We start from the raw sequence: 18,406 nt of genomic DNA, 5'->3' as shown, positions 1-18,406 counted from the left end.
AATTCTAGTTTGTTTAAATCTGTAAAGGAATTTTACGCCCTCTTCTTTTAGTTAAATTTCCAAAAAGAAACACTGTTCCAGCCATCCACATGTCCCAATTTTGTATTGTTCCGCAACCGGCGCACCGAACAAGTCTAGGCTATCAGAACTCAGAAGACTAGGCTAGTAGGCTAGCCCATGTGTTGCATTTACACCTCGGAAGAAACTACCAATGGTTGAATACATACTATTAAGCTTTACAGACTTTGCGGTTTGGTCCCTTCTTAGAGTTGTACCAGGTAGCTACAGACTACAGTGTATAGATCTGTATAGGTAGCGTTTTGCTTTGGTATAGGTACGGTAACCACAAATGCAAAGTTGCTGTGTACGATTGTATACCATTCGAACGAATCTTTGTGTAAAGGTAAATTTAAACTATTAGATGGCTATTTATTTTACAAACTCAATTGTCCAGAAAGTTTACTTAAATTTTTTTTTGGTTTGTCACGAATTACAGACCGGGCCCTAAACCCGACTGCAAGGAAAGCATGGCAGTTTTCAATGAAAAATCGTACGTTCAAAGAAACAAGGTTTGTTGTGCACTGAAAGGTCATCTCTTAGTTTATTGATTAGTTATAAATCGACGTTCAAACAACTAACAATTTTTTTCAGTAATTTATTATAAATCGGCGTTAAGATGAAAGAATTCGATTTGCAGTAGGCTAGCCTAGCTGACATGTTTTAAATGGAATATGATACGTTTCCATATGGAGGGCACTCATCACAGCTATGATAGGCCATAGTGGAAAGTGTGGCCTTTGCACGCACAAGATTCCGTATTGCACATGCCAAACTTAATCTTGTTGTCGATTTATAATAAATAAACAAGAATAAGTTAAGAAAAACATTTTTAACATGTGAGTTACATGGCGTTTCAAAATTTTACACCTTAAATTAATAGTTATTATCGCCGTAAACCCCACCTACGCCTCTGTTCTGGTAGCGTTTTTTTTATTCCCTATTTAAAATTGCAAAGGAGATGGTCACTTCTTTCAAATGGTAGGTTTATCGGAAAAAGTAGAAATGAAGTTACTGAGAAGCTAAGAGCTCAAACATGATTTTGAATTACAAAATAATATCGAATTTAAAGAATATTTTGAAGTGGTGGTTGCACAATTACTGCGAAAATGGTTCACATTTTCTTGTTTTATTTTAATGAATTGTGAGTCTCATAAACAGTTAACATAGCCTTTTCAGTTCTTGGTAAGATTGATGCTTTTTGTATAGGCGTAGGCTTGGGAATTTAGATGGAATAATGGTCTCTTCCATTCAGGTACTGTGGTTTTTTCACCAGCAATTACAGGCTTACGGCTATTTAACCACTGTGGTTGTCTGACTGCTGTTTTATATTGCAGGGCAGTAGGTTTATTGTTGTAAGTGAAATATGAGAGTTGAAACCTGTTCATTCTGCTCATCTCCAGTTTATCCTGGCCATGGAATGAATTTTGTCAGGAACGACTGTAAAGTTTTCAGGTTTTGTCGTGGAAAATGTCATAAAGCTTTCAAAAAGAAGAGAAACCCTAGAAAGGTACCATATTTTGGACATGGGACAGAACACTGAAGGAAATCACTTATCGAATATACTACTGTTTAAAGCAGGGGTTCTCAACCTTTTTATAGTTATGGCCGATGTTTTATATTTTGTTATCAAAATATCAAACACTTATCAAAGTCAGAGCATAAATGGGTTATAGAATTGTTAATTTTTGCTGACTGCCTCACTAGTAAATTTACAAACCTTTACTTTCTAACCTAAGGTCGGACTCAGCTTTAATGCTAAAACAAGACTAAAATTCTGCAATATGTATAACGTCTGAAATAAAGGAACAGACTGAGATTTTAAAAAGTGGAGACATATATAATCTGGTAATAAACATAAATAGCCTGGCCGACTGGTAGAAAACCGCCGGTTTAAAGTTGGCCATTACAATAAATTGAGTGTCTGGTATGTCATAGTAGAAATATATACGTGGAAGATGGGGTTAATAACTTGTATTATTTCTAGGTAAAATGGACGAAGGCATATCGAAGGTCTCATGGAAAAGAACTAACTAATGACGCATCCTTGGAATTTGAAAAGAAACGAAACAACCCCGTTAAATATGATCGTGAAACTTGGCAGAAAACCGTCCATGCAATTCGTAGAATAGAAGAAATAAAAACCAAACGACACAATCACTTCATAATGAACAGGTAAGTTACTACCGACAAGTGAACAACCAGCTTGATTACAAATTTTTCCACCAGTTAGTTAGTAATAGTATTAAGTATAATTTCTTAATGTTTTGAAGGCTAAAGGTTGGAAAGAAGGTGGAAACAGAAGCGGACATACGTGAAGTAAAACAGAACATTAACCTGATAAAATCTCCTGCTGCCGGACTCTTGCAAAAGCGACAGGAAGAGGAACTTGTTGAAGTCTTACCAGAAGATGATCAGGAAATGGAGAATGTGGAATAAATTGATTCAATACTTGGTACAGAACATTTTCGGTGTGGTGGATTTTAAAAATTCAACCATTCAAACAATGCAAGATGTCTTCTGGGTACACATGCATTGCTTATCCCACGTCTATTAAAGCAACTTCACGAGCTTGCTATGAAAATGTTTGCCAGAGCTAAACTTTCATATTGACCACTTGCTTGATTTACTTTTAATTGCATTTGATTCTACTGGGAAATACAATACATTATTCGGTTTACTAAACAAAAGTGAATTAAAAGTTGAAATCATAGATTTTGCACGTTCGATTACACTTCAAAAAATTATAACAATTTGCGATAGCATAAGTTAAAACAAATCAATCTTCTCATTGGGTTAACAACATCTCGCTGTTTAAGCTTTTAAGTTGCAACCGGAACATAATATTTGGCAATGTGAAAGCGACTACAGCTGGGCTTTCCATAATTACTGCATCTGATTAATTAATATTTTCACTCTTTCAGCAAAATATCAGGGGAGATAATTCACAATTAAATTATATACAATTGCAAAGAATGCTGTAAAGTTGCAAAATTGATGCAACAAGTTAAGTACCAAGAACATACAGTGTATGACTAAGACAAATCTTTGAAGACTGTGTAGGTTTACTGCACGACGAATGCAAATAGCATCTTGACTAAAAAGCTTCATCCTATAAAAACTTCTATAATGCACAACATTAAAACAAATAGGCACACAACCTTCGAAGTAAAAAAAATTCATGGGAACCATGTTGGCTTTTTTTAAGCAGTAGGTAAAAAGCAATGCACCATAATGTGTAAGCTACAATAAAAGCAGTGAAAATTTGTAATAAATATATATAGCTAATTTTGCTACAGTTTTAAAGTTTAAAGAATTGGCCAAATCTGCTTCAAGGGAGCACTCTGGACGTGGGTGACAAGATGTTCTGTGAAGAACCCACATGAAACTGTCCTTCTTTACCGTAACACTTTCCAATCATTTCCACCTAACAATGAAATGTTTTGATGTCATTAGTACTTCTACACACATTATTGCACTTACACAATATTGGGGTAGCTAACAGACATGTGGAGTCAAGAGTGGGTAAAAATTTTACATGACTCCATTCAACAACAGTCCAATGCAAGGATTTGGATTTCACGTGGCAATAACCTTCTGGTGCACATTCATTCTTATAATCATTTATCCTTTTTATAAACTATTTGTATTTTGTTTTCTAATGGTAAAGATATTTGGTGGCCTGAATAGGTAAGATTTACAAGTATTTAAAAGGTTAGAGCCAAAATCGACAGTTTTGTGTACCGATTCCATAGCCCTGTGTGTTACTGATCAGTCATTTGACTGAACTGTTTTAAAAAAGATTTTGGGTGGCAGAAAAATTTTATTGAGAAACACCATGTTTATCCATTAAACCAATCACCTGGTATCCGATTTCAGCCAACTTTTTATGCGGAAGTATTCCTCTTCCATCAAAAACAAATGCTGGTTTCAACATTTTTTCAAAGATTCTTTGATAATCCAAAGTCTGATTAGAGAGAGCGAATGAAAATTGTATGTCATATGATACCACTTTAGTATCAACTACTGCATGTTTTTAAAATCGTAACTCTAATGCCAGATGCTTGTTGAGTCATAATAGTATCAGTTGGAATATTATAGGCATATCATACATAATTATTCTATTGAGCATAGTGCCAATTAGAACCTTGTGGTTCAGTTCTTATTATTATTTAGCTTCTTTATTTACCCAGAATAACTAGCAGCAAAGCATAAAAAATACCACCCTCGTGTGAGATTGGTCAATGCTTGATTATATTTTATACCTTAAACATATCCCATTCAGTGCATACAGCAATAGCGTGAGAACCTTCACATGCTAAATAAGGATCATCGGCTACTTCAACTAACTGGGACACACGGTCCGAGGAGTCACATATGGTTGGATGTTGAAGTTCACTAAAACAATTATAAAAGAAAAATAATTGAAAAATATTTTTCGCAGTGTAGTTGGAGCACTGATGATGAAATGATACGACATGCAAGAAACATATCATAAGAATTCCATTTAAAATAAACCTTCTCACCGAATAACTTGCTTCTTTGGTACTTTGGGGTCATAAATTACCAAATGTGCCCCTTCATCCATTAAATATTTTGACACATATATTGCAGAAGATTCTCTAGTGTCGCCTGAAATGACACAAAATTTAATGATAAAATAAGGTAGAAAACTGTTGTTTTCCTGAACTTTCAAACTGAATTAATCTGTACATATTTGCAAAAGTTCAAAACAAATTGTCAAACCTGTATCCTTTTTAAAAGCAAAGCCCAAAAGTGTTATGCGTTTTCCAAATACGGTATTGAAAAGGCAGCCAATAATTCTACTTGCAAAGCGTCTTCTTTGAAAGTCATTTATTTCAATCACCTGTCAACGAAAGATGTAATGCTGTACAACCTACAGGTGCATACCAAGATTTTATATCAAGAGAACATACGATACAACCATGCAGCTGACTATTTTCAGGTGAGTGCATAACCCAACCAAAATTTACCTGTTGCCAATATCTTGCTACTTCTGGAAGATTCAAAGACTCACATAGATATACAAGATTAAGAACATCTTTTTGAAAGCAGCTGCCCCCAAATCCAACAGAAGCTTGAAGGAATTTGTTCCCTGAAAGCAAAAGTATCAGTTTGTTTGCAACGATAACAAATTATGAACTATTTTGAAAACAAATATTACAACTTTTACCTATTCGTGAGTCTGTTCCAATAGCATTCGCCACTTCACTAACATCAGCCCCAGTTACTTCACAAACTGCACTCATTGCATTGATACTGCTTATTCTTTGAGCAAGGAAAGCATTGGCTGCCTACATGTAATATTTAAAAGGTTTAAAAGATTTTTCACATTACAATATTTGCACCAAATTCCAACAAAGCACTGACTTACTAGTTTTGATAACTCTGATGACCATGTGTTGGTTTCAATAATTTTCTCAACAGGTACCCAATGAGCATATATTGATGACAAAGCTTTTATAGCTCTGTGCCCGTTCTCAGATTGTTCCCCTCCAATTAATACTCTATCTGGGTTTAACAGATCTCTCACTGCGGTCCCTTCTGCTAAGAATTCAGGATTGGACAAAACCTACAGAACAGTGAAAATTTTATTATGCTAAAATGACATAACACAAATCTAGTACTGACACAGGCGCTGTAATATATATAACTTTTACTGGTTACTTGACAAACAACTAAATATGAGGAGCTGTAATATATTTAATGCAAATTAGATAAGCAACAAATTACAGAATAACCAAAATCGAATAACAGGAGGTTATAGAAACTGTATATATATCTAATAAGTGTATGCTAGCAAGATAGTATCATACACTAAAAAGATTAGTACCAAAGTTAAGTAACCGATACTTTAATCGAGTAAAGCAATCCTGATAAACAGGCCATATGTAGTTAGCTGTTTTCAAAGTTCAGCTAACCTGATAAGTTGAATTTCGCTTGGTGTTAGCATGCAATATCCGACTTATACTGGCAGCAGCACGTACTGGAACAGTGCTTTTTTCAACAACAACCTTATGCCCAGTCGATACAGATGCTATATGACGCGCACATGATTCAACATATTTGAGGTCAGCTGCCCGGCCTTTTCCAAGACCATATGTTTTGGTTGGTGTGTTTACCTGAAAAGAAATTTGACAAAACATATATTTCATCACTTACAAAAATGTCAATCTAATTGTTATAATTTGTCTATGCAATATATGTATATATACATATATATATGATATAAACCGTGTCTATTCTGGTCTATCGATATTTTATGTTTATAGATTTTGATTTAATGTACTATAACCTGCATTTGGAAAATTAAACACATTTTTTATTACAAAAACTGGTAAATTGTTTGTATGTCTATCTCAAAAGACTTACTGATATAAAAATGAGGTCTGCAGCTTGAATCGCACCATCAATGTCAGTTGAAAAGAACAGATTTTGGCCTCTGCATTTCATCACAATCTCATCCAAGCCAGGCTTTAAAAGAGTTCAGCAGCATAAGATAACAAATCGTATAAACAACATAAAACTTTTGATTTAAAAAGGATGCAAAATAAAACCTCATAGATGGGAAGTTCTTCTGAATTCCAAGCATTTATTCTTTCTTTGTTTATATCCACAACCGTAACTTCAATATCGCGACACTTGTAAGCAATCACAGAACAAGTTGGGCCGCCAACATAACCAGCACCAATACAACAAACTTTTTTCACAGCCATATTATATAAGAATAAATAATCTATAATATGTGAGTGGTTATTCTTTTGCTACAACAGATAAATTGCTTTTTTTGGTGTAAGTGGGGTCTAGTGCAGAAGTGCACAACCAAAGGATATTACAATTTCGGTAGCAGAGGTCTAGTATATATACAAATGCATCACGTAGTTAAGCAATTCTGCACCACCCTCAACCCGCAAAGTTTTGAGACTTACGACTGACACACACATCAAATACCAAAAATATATTTATTTTAGTATTTTCTAGACATAAACGTAAACTTCGATGTTACAACTATTTATCAATGATATGAGCCAGATGGGAAAGTTTGCTGTTTTCGGGTGAGAAGTCCCCCATGTAACCATTAAAAAACAGTAGCTATTATACAGGCAATTAACTTTTAACCCCCAAGCACTTAGCAAACTTTCCAATCTGGGTACTTAAAATAGACCCTTTCCAAGCTACAATCTGGGTGGCAATATTTTTTGGATATTTTATACTTAACAATGGAAAACGTCGACCCACTTTCATTCTTTTTTAAATTACAAGTGTTCTGGTCATTAGATTGTTAAGATTTCGTTCAGGTGAGTTGCATATGAATTCCTTTGTCACGCGATAAAAAAAATTAAAAATATGTTGCCTAGCCTAGTTCTTATTTTATAGTGGTTTGAATCCTACGCACTGAACTAGTTCGATAAAAAAATCACGTTTGTGTAATCGAATTCATATAAAACTCACCTGAGCGAAATTTTTCAAACCAATGCCTAGAACGTTTGTAAAGTGGGTCGACAATTTCCATTGTTAAGTATAGGCGATCGAAAAAATATTGCCGCCTAAAAAAATTGGCAACGGTAACTCGGAAATGATCGATTTTACAATGATAGATACATACCAAGCTATGTTTGCATAATAGTTTGTTACTTCTCTGGTACACTGATAAATAAATGGTAATGGTTGTAGATGTAGAATCAACTAAAACATTTGGAATCTGAACGATAACTATTCCTTCTAATGTTCTTGGTTTTCGTTCTGAAAAACTGTTTTTCCCCCAATTCATAACCTGATCCACTAGCAGCAAACGTACTAGGCCTATAGGTTAATATTTCCACCGAAGCCAAGAAAAAATCTGCCACGTTTTACTGTGTTAACAAACGGTCAACGCCTATATTTTATATGTCAGTATGTGGGTGTTGGTATGTGAGCTTTGACCAAATATTTACTCAGTAAACTGAGGCAAACTATTGCTTTTTTCACATCATTATAGGCCTAGTAATTTTTGAGCAACTTTTGATCTTTAGCTTTCTCTCCATAGAGTGGACTGCAGGAACATATTAAAGACCATCAACTCGCATCGCATTAACAGACAACACTAACCTGCGGAAGCGAAGTGGTAACCCAGCCACGCGTAGAAAGGAAACCAGTATACAACAAAGATTAATGAAAAATCTTTCATTACCGCAGTATTAAAACTTCTATTCAGCCAGCTGGGGGAATGCCGATTGTCTCAGTCACGCATCAATACTCGGGCGTAATTATTGTTTCTTCCCCATTCATATTTCTAAAATAAAAAGTTTAACTATTAACATCAAACTTGCTACGATTAAATTAAAACTACTACAAGTTTTTTACATGTCGAATTTTTATGTCCTTTATCAGTTGTTACAAGTTTATGTGTAATAAAAAAAAACGTAAAAAGACTTAATTCTGTAGCGTACACCGCCACTTATCTGTTGATTAGTTGTATATTTTAAGATGTTTGTGTTCATGTTGAAATTATGACGTAATTGGAATGAGCTTTGATTGTGTGCGTTCCACATTCACTATAGATCGGACACATTACACTGACTACACTCGTGATAGCAGCATAGGCTACCTGCTGTTATTGACTCGATTAAAATCCGCCTGTGAGCTGGAGTGGAGACGATATATTAATTGTCAGAGTTAAGCCACTCACCACTACTGTAGTCAGTTCGGTGGCATACTACGCGTGGCAAACCTCTCCGATACGTTACAATTCAAAGAATATAAAAGCCTTTTATACTCTGCTTCATTTAAGTTAAATCATAAATTTCAAGTGAACTGCTATATGTAGGCCTACCATATTTTCATCGCCATAAAAAAGCACAATTTCTCCAGCAAGTACAATGCAAATAAAGTTTTACGTTTAAAGAATTTATCACATGTTTTTGGATAATTATACGCATATGCACAAGTAATGCATTCAGTTTCAAAATCATTATGTCCATTTCTGAAACAAGGATACTTCTGCCGCAGTTCACCAGAAAACACAGTGTTCGTCTTTGGCATTATTGCTTAGCTTTATTTAGATTTTAAGTTTGTCTAAATTAAAAGAATGATAAGAAAAATGATTAGACCTCATGCCGTTGCTGAAAAGTCATTTGACTTAACTTAGGCCTCATGCTGAAAAGTCACATAAACATATATATCTGTTGAAAATATAAGAAGAAAGCGCAAAATGCATAAAAGGAGGACATTTGGGTATTTTTCAGTGTCCTCGGAGGACAATTCATTTTTCTTTATAAAAGAGGACAAATCTTCCTAAAAGTGGACATATGGTAGCCCTAGCTATATGAAGCAAAAGGGTGATATGAGAATTTTTTTTATTTCAAGATTTTAAGTGACAACTAAGCATCGTAAGCTTGTTATGGGGTGACATATGAATGATAAATAATTAATTGATGATACACACTTAACAACAACCGTTTTAGTTTGAGGTTAGGCGGAAGAAAAAGAAACGTTGTTGCTTTATAATAGCATAAGATTAAAGATAGGCTATAACGTTCTTGTAACTATCAATGATCAAACAAGAAATTTTTGAAATAAAAACAAACGTTTCTGTGTCGGATCAAATATTTGAAACATTTTGCTTTTGTACAAGACCTAAAATCCAATTATTCTTGAATTACTGATCGACATATGTAAAGCAATCGTTGCTAGTATTACATTTAAGTCTAAAAATACGCTTAAGAAATCATCGTCAAGTTTAAGTCGTGCAACAGACTATTTTAGTCTAAGAATACAGATTGTTATTAGCTATTTCCGGGTTAGTGATTAGTAAAGGAAAGCGGAAAAGTAAATATCTTTCAGATTTAATTCTTTTAGAAAATAACAATAACTTTAAAAATTGTTCCAATGATAACTTTAAATTTTAATAACGTAATATAGTAATATTATGCTAAAAGTTTATGTTGTCCTTGTTCCATTCTGTTTTTTTTTTTTTAGCCTGAATTACTGTATCCGCCTGTTGTCGCTACCGTGCTCAAAATGTGGTCGGCAAGCAATGTGGTTCTCAGTCAATCTGGCCTTAGCATATGGTACGGTAATGTAGTAAGATAGGGGTAGGCTTTGTTAAGTCAAGGAAACCGCCCAGGTAAATGACGGTTACGAATAGACGATGAAAGTATGACCTGTGGTGGTCGGGGTTTCGGGTCTAGTATACAAGTGCTTAATCACAGAATGCCTGTGCATGCTAGACCCCAGCTACTCAAATTGTGACGTCACTTGCATTCTATACAAAGATAGACGTGCACTTGTATAATAGACCCTTATTTTTAAGGTTTTATTCGAAAACTGGTCCTGAATAGTACAAAATTTAAGTAAGACATCGGAAAAATTAAAAAGGAAAACACAGGGAAATGTAGCCATTATAGCCTAATGCACATAATCCTGAAGCCAGATTGGGAAGTTTCCTGTTTTTGGGTGAGAAGTCCCCCGCGTAATCAATATGAAAGAATAGGTATTATGGGCACAATTTCTACCCCCCAACAAACTTTCCAATCTGATACTTATGAATCATCTTTTGGTTTAAGTGGTGCAAAAACCTTCTTCAGCGTAAAGAAGTAGGTTAATGAAAATAACTATTCAGGAAAACCAGCTCCAATAAGTGTGGGATTTGTTTTTAGCATGCTTCGCATATTGGTGCAAAAACTGCCGGTAAAACATCATGTTCCACCTAAAAGCCAATGTTTGGAATGCTGTCGTTTTAAAGTATGTTAAAGAGAATGAAATTACGCTTATAATAATGTAAAAATCTTTGCTGTATGATTTGTGTTCAAGTTTTAATCGACCTGGAAGAGAATTTTTCGCATATTGGCTCGTCTACCCTACAATGTTATACCGTACCATGTTTCATTTTCAGTGTGCCACAATATAGGTTGCCTGGTTTTCTTATTTAAAGTAATTAAACTTTGCCAATTAGATGATATTTCAGTGAATTCTGGAGAAAACTGCAACTACAATATATCAAAGGAATTAAAAAAAAAATCTTGCTGTTAATCAAAATGCCTTCCAGTCAACCACTGCCGCCGAAAGAGAAAACTCTTTTCAATCGGATATTGGTCAGTAAATTTTATTATAATGTTATGCTGTAGGCATATACATCCATCAAAGGAGTTTTATGTAACGTATACTGCACTGTCATAGTGTAAATTGTGGCAGATGTACGCTCGAGATTCATCAACATGTACGCCAAATATTTACAAGTTATAAGCCTAATAAACAAATTGGGGAAAGTTGGTAGCTTGAACGCTGATTTATGATTAATAAACCAAGAATTAGAGCTTCAGTGCACGCCATCACGCCAAAAATTGTGTCTTTCCATGGACAATTTCTCGTCGATAACTACCATACTTTCTAATTGGGCTGCACTGATGCTTTTCATTATAATCTCGTATAATATCACTCAATATTATGTCGTTATAAATTTTTGTTAAAAGTAAAACAAATTTCTTCCAAACATATATATATATATATATCATATATAATACATGTGAAGTAAATTATGCTTCTTAGAAATGCTATGAGCAGAAGCAGTACAAAAATGGTTTGAAATTTGCAAAGCAAATTTTGTCCAATCCTAAATTTGCTGATCATGGTGGTGAGTTAGTTTTTTATTACATATATAAATTAAGGAAAAGTCTATTTTCTAGAAGCAAGTGATTTGTGAATAGTGAATAATAATAGCAAACAGTTTGAGTTGAAAAGCAAAGTAAATGAGTACTACTGTATTTTCTAAACAAATTTGCTGCTGAAAGTAACAAGACAAATAGTTCAAAATATTTTTCTTGGATTTAACATTGACAGAAACACTGGCCATGAAAGGCCTTACTTTAAACTGTACTGGAAAGAAGGACGAGGCATATGAGTTGGTTAAAAAAGGTCTTAAAAATGATCTGAAATCTCACGTTTGCTGGCATGTTTATGGCTTGCTTCAGCGTTCTGACAAGAAGTATGATGAAGCAATAAAGTGTTATCGAAATGCACTGAGATGGGACAAAGTGAGACATTTATACTATTCAAAAGCTCGCTCTGTTTATGTACATGTATATAAGAGGTCTAGTTTCCTAAAACATTATTACAAGCTAGGATGGTGGAATTGTGCAAGGCAATATTTCTAAGAGAAGGATAGTATTCAATCACCAAAAGTTAACTATATGTATTATTTTTCATTGTTTTAAGGAAAACTTACACATTCTAAGAGATCTATCCATGCTACAAGTACATATGAGGGACTTGGAAGGATACAGGGTAAGAAGTGCTTGCATTTTGAATTTAAAAGTATAGCATCATCTCGAAAAAGTGCAACTGTATTCCAAGGTTTGTTCTTTATTAGGAAACACGCTATACACTTCTTCAATTGAAACCTGGACAGAGAGCGTCATGGATTGGATATGCGATTGCAAACCACTTACTCAAAGACTACATGGTCGCTTTCAAGGTTTTAGAAGAGTTTGGCAAAACTCAGCAGGTGACACACACAACCCATTCCAACCGAACTGTATTCTTCATTGGAAATTGACGTCATCATAGAGCTAATTTCTAATAGCCTGTATGTAGAAACTATTTGAAGATTTGTTGTATGTTTTTATGACATAAGGTGTTTTCTTTTGTGCAGTCTCAGGACAATCAGTATGAGCACAGTGAACTGTTGCTGTATCAAACCGATATCTTAGTTGAAGCTGGGTTGCACCAGCGGGCTCTTGAGCATCTTGAGGGTAATAAAGATAGAATTGTTGACAAACTTACCTGGCTCGAAACAAAAGGTAGGAGATTGGTTAGGCAGCTTTTTTGCAATCAAAGTTTTGTTTTGCCATGAAATTCTATTATTTACTTGAACTTTAGGAGATCTTTTCATTAAACTTCAAAACCTTGATGAAGCTGAAGAGATTTTTACTGACCTTGTTTATCGAAATCCAGAAAATCACAGGTTTAATTTGATTTTTATTAACTATAGACATCCCTCATACTTCTATTTCTCAGCAGTGTCCAATACTAACTTTGCAAATATATAATAGGTATCTTAAAAAACTTGAAGAGATAGTAAACCCTTCAACTTTAGAAGAGCGTCTGCAGTTATATCAGTCTGTTACAACTGTGTTCCCCAAAGCAGATTCTCCAAAGTTTATTCCTCTAACATTTTCTACAGGTGCAAACATTTACACTTTGCCTTTCACTTAAAGTTTTCAGACGGTGTATATTATCAAAGACTCTGTTGTTTAGGTTCTACTTTTCAGAACCTCATTGACAAGTTCATGCGATCCCAGTTAAAACGTGGAGTTCCTCCACTTTTCACCAGTTTAAAACCTTTGTATTCTGATCCTGAAAAGGTCCGGTTTATCACAGCTACTGTAGAAAGCTACATCAGTAGCTTGGAAAGCTGTGAAAAGTTTTCAGAAGCAGGTAACAATTATAAGTAATGATTTAACAACAACCTTACATCACCGATAGTGATACATCGAATTCCCTGACTCCAATACTAATAAAGTTTTTCTTTTAAATTACTTTGGTGTTTTTTTTATAGATGAGGAAACTGAACCGCCCACTACCATTTTGTGGACCAAATATTTCTATGCACTGCATTTGGATGCTTTAAAGGAATACGAGAAAGCACTTTCGGTTCTTAACCAATCACTAGAACACACCCCAACACTTATCGAACTACATGTTGCGAAAGCCAAAGTCTTGAAAGTAAGCTTATTATTGCTATTTCAGGAAATATTTGATGTAGTATATATAGATGTATCTTTTCAAATCATCAGATATCTTGTATTACATTAAACTGTTATCCTCCATTTCTTTTTAGCATTTGGGAGATATAGCAGGTGCAGTTGCCTGCATGGATGAAGCACAATCGTTAGATACAGCTGATCGATTTATCAACTGCAAGTGTGCATGCTACATGATACGAAATGACATGATTTCGGAGGCAGAGGAAACTGCATCAAAGTTTACACGGGTAAGCAGGACATGACATTGTGTGGAGCAGAAGTTCTACGAATGGAATTTGTAGTTTACATGGAATTCTACCTAAAATTGGTTACAGCTTTTTAATAATACATTAGATTATAGGAATTATTATCTGCAGGAAAATATCAGTGTTGAAGAGTATTTAAAAGAAATGCAATGTATGTGGTATGAGGTTGAATGTGCAAATGCCCACACTAGAGCCAAGCGGTTTGGAGAAGCCTTGCAAAAGTGCCATGAAGTGGATAGGGTACGAGAAACTCAAGAAAACCGTTTATCATTTTATGATATTGAAGACAACTGAGCCTTGATAATTTATCTTAAATTACTTTCTGGTGTAAGCATAGTTTATTGTGACACATACCAGCTGTAATAATTCTTTTAACGTTTTAGCATTTCAGTGAAATTGTTGAGGATCAATTTGACTTCCATCAGTACTGCATGAGGAAAATGACCTTGAGGTCTTATGTTAAAATGCTTAAGTTGGAAGACTCACTCAGATCACATCGATTTTACTTTGAAGCAGCAAGAATTGCTATAAAAGTATGGAAAGATCACCATATGGAAGATTTACCATTTCTGACCCAGCACTTGAAGTTGTGCAAACATTAATCTCATCTAACCAATATAAATTATACTGCTGGTGCCTTTATCCCCATTTCATCGTTGTCCAGGTTTACATCAATCTTCATGATGAGCCATACAAGCCAGGGGACAGGAAGACCATAGAAGGGGAATCGTCCATGAGCAGTGCCGAGTTGAAGAAACTGAGAAACAAACAAAGACGACAGGAAAGAAAGAAGGCTGCCCAGGAAGAAAAGAGAAAACAAGAAGAAAAGGCGAATAGAAAAAAGTGAGAAATGTGAAAGTCCTTCGTAAAGTTAACGCAAACAATAACGTTTTTTAAGAATTTTATAAAGTGGAGTAAAATATCTTATATGGAAAATGGGTCATTTTAGACAACAGCAGCAGAGGAAGAATGATGATGAAGGTGATACGAAGAAAGAAGAAGAATTTCAACCTGAAAAATTAGTGTCAGTAAGTATCTTGACAAACGTCAATCACCCAACAACATATCACTTGGCTACGCAGCTAGCAAGATCGTAATATCATTGATGCGTTTTTATAACAAGACCAGAAGAATATCATAATCTGAACAATTTCATCAAATAATAAGTTCTCGTATCTTTTCCAAACTTGCCTAAATATGATCTTGGTCGTATATCGTGGAACCCTTAGCTGCAATCTTGACTATCTTTTTTCTACTTCAGGTTTCCGATCCACTAGATCAAGCTCAGAAGTTTTTGGTTCCGTTAGAATTGCATTGCTACAACCGATTCGACACCCACATGTTTGCATTCCAGATTGCCGAGAGGCGCAGTAGGCTACTGGTCATGCTTCGTGCATTGCTGAGAGCGCAGAAAGCTGCTTCAAATGGCGATCCGGCAGAATTACACTTCTGCAAAGTTCGTTTTGCCAAAAAAGGTACAATTGTGCATCTGTTTCAACTTAGTTCTATGCACATCATTGACCAATGAACATTACAACATTCCTGTGCAACCTGTTTCACGTCTAGGAATATCGTGACTTGTTAGTTGGAATTTTTTTGCAGTGCGTGACACTAATGGTGTTTCATCTGCTGTGAATGATGTAATTGGAAAACATTTCGGAAACATCTACGGTGATGTAGGACTGGAAGAGTTCAATCAGAGGTTTCTTGATGAAAATAATGACTCTCTAGCACACATTTATGCCGGTACGATATGCTTGACTATTTTTTGTTTTAAAAACAACTGCAAGGTTTGCGCAGTGAGTTTTCAGGTCATGTGATGCTTCTTGTAATTTCCTTTAACATAGGCTCAAAAGCAATGTATCATCTTGACAACGCCAAAAAAGATGAAGCTCTTTTAAAGTTATTGAATTTTTCTACGGAAACCAAAAACGTTACCATCCAGGTGAATAATTGTCACTACTGTGCAATATATGTTATTATATATGGCTCTGAGTTTGTTATGTTGAATGCAAATTAGTCAAAATACGCAGTCAAATTCTTAAGTCCAATTTGTGGTTGGTTTTTTACTTGGTCGTTGGTAATTATTTTTGCCGTAGCGTGTTATTAGAATTTTTTTGTGCGTCTCACGGCTTATTTTACCACAGATCTGTGAGGACATTTTGACATCGCTTAGAAGCAAACTGGTCTATGGTCAAGTACCTGAAGACTTTTTAAAAGACTTCACAGAGAAATGCAGAGACTTTTTCCCCAGAGCATGCAGTTTCAAACCACCTGGTTCAACAGTTACAGCAAAAGTGAATGGTATTGATCATTGTTCTGCTGGTGACCCCACAAATGCTGGAGATATAGCCATGGCGGAGATATCTATGGAAAGTTCCAAAGCTGATGAACATAAAATGAACGCTGATCAAAACTACGATACTTCGGAGACAATAGAAAATCACTGTTCAAACGGAATGTAGATTTCTTTTCTAGCGTATTATGGATGCAAAGTTTTGACTTTGTTTTATACAGTGCATAATGACAACGGCTTTGACTTGACACTGTTTTAGCTCTGCTTTTGCGTAAATTATCGGCTGGTTTGTTCATCTTAACTTTGCTGTGATTTGAGAGAGTAGACCAGGAATTTTATGACTTGCCATATCATTTTTATTGGCAAAGATGGACGTTTTCTTTAAAGCCAATTGAAACTATGACCTTAAAGATGGTTTTTAGCAAAATGCAGTCTATGATATAATAGCTACAACCAAGAACCAATCGTCTGGTTGAATGTAACGGTTAATAAATTATAATAATTCTTTTTAAAATAAATTATTTTAAATGTACCAAATGAAAGGTTCTACTATATACAATGTATTTACACCTCATTGCGACGCTATTTTTGCTAGTGTTTTGATAATGATACTCCGTGCTGAATGACTTAACATTGCAAACACAGTGATCCACACATGAATTTTAAATAATTGGCTGATATTCCGACTAAAACTAAGTAAGCGTGGTTGTTTCTCATTATACACAGCAACACTATATTGAGATCACTTTCGGTCTGTTTTTATAACAACACATTTTTATACCTAGTCTGAAAACACTCTTAAAAACTTGATATTTGTGGGAACTTGTTGTTTGCATTAGCTTGCAGTTGCAATAAGTCCGCCCCCCTTTTTAGCCAAAATAATAATTTAGGGTTAGCCCTTTGTTCATGGATGCTTCTTCATTGTTGCCTACCCTAAGTAGCACTATGATATGCACTATCTGGTCCTGGTCTTCTAAGATTGGCAATGTCTGTATCGTACTTTAGCTTTGTAAAGAAGCTCCTTTCATGTGTGATGTTTTTTTTTATAAATTTATTGCAATGGATGCATGAGCTTATTACACTGGAACAAAATTGCTTGAGTGAACATTTGCGTACATACATGATGCCTTCAATGTTTTGGTTTTACAAAGCTTTTTTTATCATCTGTAACTACCAAAAAATCGTAAACTGTATCATGAGATACCCGGCCCAACTTGAGAAATTTTTTTTCACGTAGTTGCAAGCTTGCAGCACAGTGTTTTGCATGATTGTATTTTGTTGGACTGGACATTGTTCGTCTTTGGTTAAGACCATTTATCCATTACCGGTAATTGCAAGATTTTCATTTTATTGCGCCGTTCTTGGTTTTGCGTTTGAAGTCGGTCGCATAGTAATTATTTATTGTCCAAGTGTGATTTCTGTGTTTGCCCTTCATTGACATACAAAACAATGTGACAGTTTACTCATTTCTGCGTTTTTAGACATGTAGCCTACTGGGTCAGAAAAGTGAGAAACGGAAGAAGAATATCGCCAACATTGATTTACAGGAAGTAAGGAATTACGCAACATCTTGTTGTAACGTTTGTACTGGAACATAGCCCAGTGTACTGCATGCACACAGAGTCAATATAGCCTACTAGAGTTACGACGCCCGCAAATTAATTATGAATATCGATAAGATAATAGGTCGTCATTATTCTGCTAAAATGTTTTTTGAGTTTTATCAGGCGAAAAGTTTTTTTTTCTCACTTGGCCGAGGGCACGGCAATGAAAATCTTAAAGCTTGCCCGATTCACTCCAACACTGAATCTGTGATGTGGTGGTAAAGTTGTTATTGAATTCGTTTATTTAAAGTATGTTTGTCTCACCAACAACTTAATGTTTTGTGGCTCAGCCTTTCCTTTGCCAAAAAACGGAAATGATTAAATGCAAACAATCCATACAACGCAGGACTTCTTCAAATCGGGTCTGTGGACCCTTGGATGGGTCTGTGGACTCCGTGGATGAGTTTCAAAAAACGGGTCAGTGTTTATGTCAAGAATACC

The 18,406-nt window shown here is 35.1% G+C and overlaps 3 protein-coding genes across 3 annotated transcripts; 2 read left to right on the top strand and 1 right to left on the bottom strand.

The window, feature by feature from the left end:
• Positions 1-1,290: 1,290 nt before the first annotated feature.
• On the top strand, positions 1,291-2,770 carry LOC143460044 (putative ribosome biogenesis protein RLP24). The gene is made up of 4 exons (XM_076957403.1): positions 1,291-1,312; positions 1,395-1,567; positions 2,045-2,232; positions 2,331-2,770. Exons 2-4 carry the CDS (start codon positions 1,424-1,426, stop codon positions 2,494-2,496), a joined length of 498 nt encoding a protein of 165 aa, XP_076813518.1. The 5' UTR covers positions 1,291-1,312; positions 1,395-1,423; the 3' UTR covers positions 2,497-2,770.
• On the bottom strand, positions 2,675-6,870 carry LOC143460035 (UDP-glucose 6-dehydrogenase-like). Its single transcript, XM_076957393.1, has 11 exons — positions 6,636-6,870; positions 6,451-6,552; positions 6,000-6,200; positions 5,453-5,650; positions 5,252-5,372; positions 5,052-5,173; positions 4,804-4,924; positions 4,584-4,689; positions 4,323-4,455; positions 3,920-4,024; positions 2,675-3,484 (listed from the first exon to the last, which is right to left on the bottom strand). Exons 1-11 carry the CDS (start codon positions 6,792-6,794, stop codon positions 3,389-3,391), a joined length of 1,464 nt encoding a protein of 487 aa, XP_076813508.1. The 5' UTR covers positions 6,795-6,870; the 3' UTR covers positions 2,675-3,388.
• Positions 6,871-10,933: 4,063 nt separating this feature from the next.
• On the top strand, positions 10,934-17,827 carry LOC143461249 (N-alpha-acetyltransferase 15, NatA auxiliary subunit-like). The gene is made up of 19 exons (XM_076959093.1): positions 10,934-11,150; positions 11,605-11,689; positions 11,896-12,089; positions 12,271-12,339; positions 12,425-12,559; positions 12,707-12,854; positions 12,934-13,018; positions 13,107-13,237; positions 13,312-13,491; positions 13,613-13,779; positions 13,895-14,047; positions 14,177-14,305; positions 14,449-14,598; positions 14,730-14,908; positions 15,015-15,093; positions 15,327-15,540; positions 15,668-15,811; positions 15,913-16,010; positions 16,213-17,827. The coding sequence occupies exons 1-19, from the start codon at positions 11,094-11,096 to the stop codon at positions 16,528-16,530; spliced, it is 2,715 nt and encodes a 904-aa protein (XP_076815208.1). The 5' UTR covers positions 10,934-11,093; the 3' UTR covers positions 16,531-17,827.
• Positions 17,828-18,406: the final 579 nt, after the last annotated feature.

The sequence above is a fragment of the Clavelina lepadiformis genome, chromosome 1, assembly GCF_947623445.1.
Source record: "Clavelina lepadiformis chromosome 1, kaClaLepa1.1, whole genome shotgun sequence".
NCBI lineage: Eukaryota > Metazoa > Chordata > Ascidiacea > Aplousobranchia > Clavelinidae > Clavelina > Clavelina lepadiformis.
The sequence above is the reverse complement of the archived record's forward strand: the minus strand, read 5'-3'. Positions and strand labels throughout refer to the sequence as shown.

Coding starts and splice junctions, on each gene's coding strand:
- LOC143460044 (XM_076957403.1), top strand. CDS start 1,424: ATGAGAGTTGAAACCTGTTCATTCTGCTCATCTCCAGTTTATCCTGGC. Junction 1,568..2,044: donor AGAAGAGAAACCCTAGAAAG/GTACCATATTTT, acceptor TATTATTTCTAG/GTAAAATGGACGAAGGCATA. Junction 2,233..2,330: donor AATCACTTCATAATGAACAG/GTAAGTTACTAC, acceptor AATGTTTTGAAG/GCTAAAGGTTGGAAAGAAGG.
- LOC143460035 (XM_076957393.1), bottom strand. CDS start 6,794: ATGGCTGTGAAAAAAGTTTGTTGTATTGGTGCTGGTTATGTTGGCGGC. Junction 6,201..6,450: donor CAGACCTCATTTTTATATCA/GTAAGTCTTTTG, acceptor ATTTCTTTTCAG/GTAAACACACCAACCAAAAC. Junction 4,925..5,051: donor TAGCAAGATATTGGCAACAG/GTAAATTTTGGT, acceptor TTTCGTTGACAG/GTGATTGAAATAAATGACTT.
- LOC143461249 (XM_076959093.1), top strand. CDS start 11,094: ATGCCTTCCAGTCAACCACTGCCGCCGAAAGAGAAAACTCTTTTCAAT. Junction 13,492..13,612: donor TGAAAAGTTTTCAGAAGCAG/GTAACAATTATA, acceptor TTTTTTTTATAG/ATGAGGAAACTGAACCGCCC. Junction 16,011..16,212: donor CCAAAAACGTTACCATCCAG/GTGAATAATTGT, acceptor ATTTTACCACAG/ATCTGTGAGGACATTTTGAC.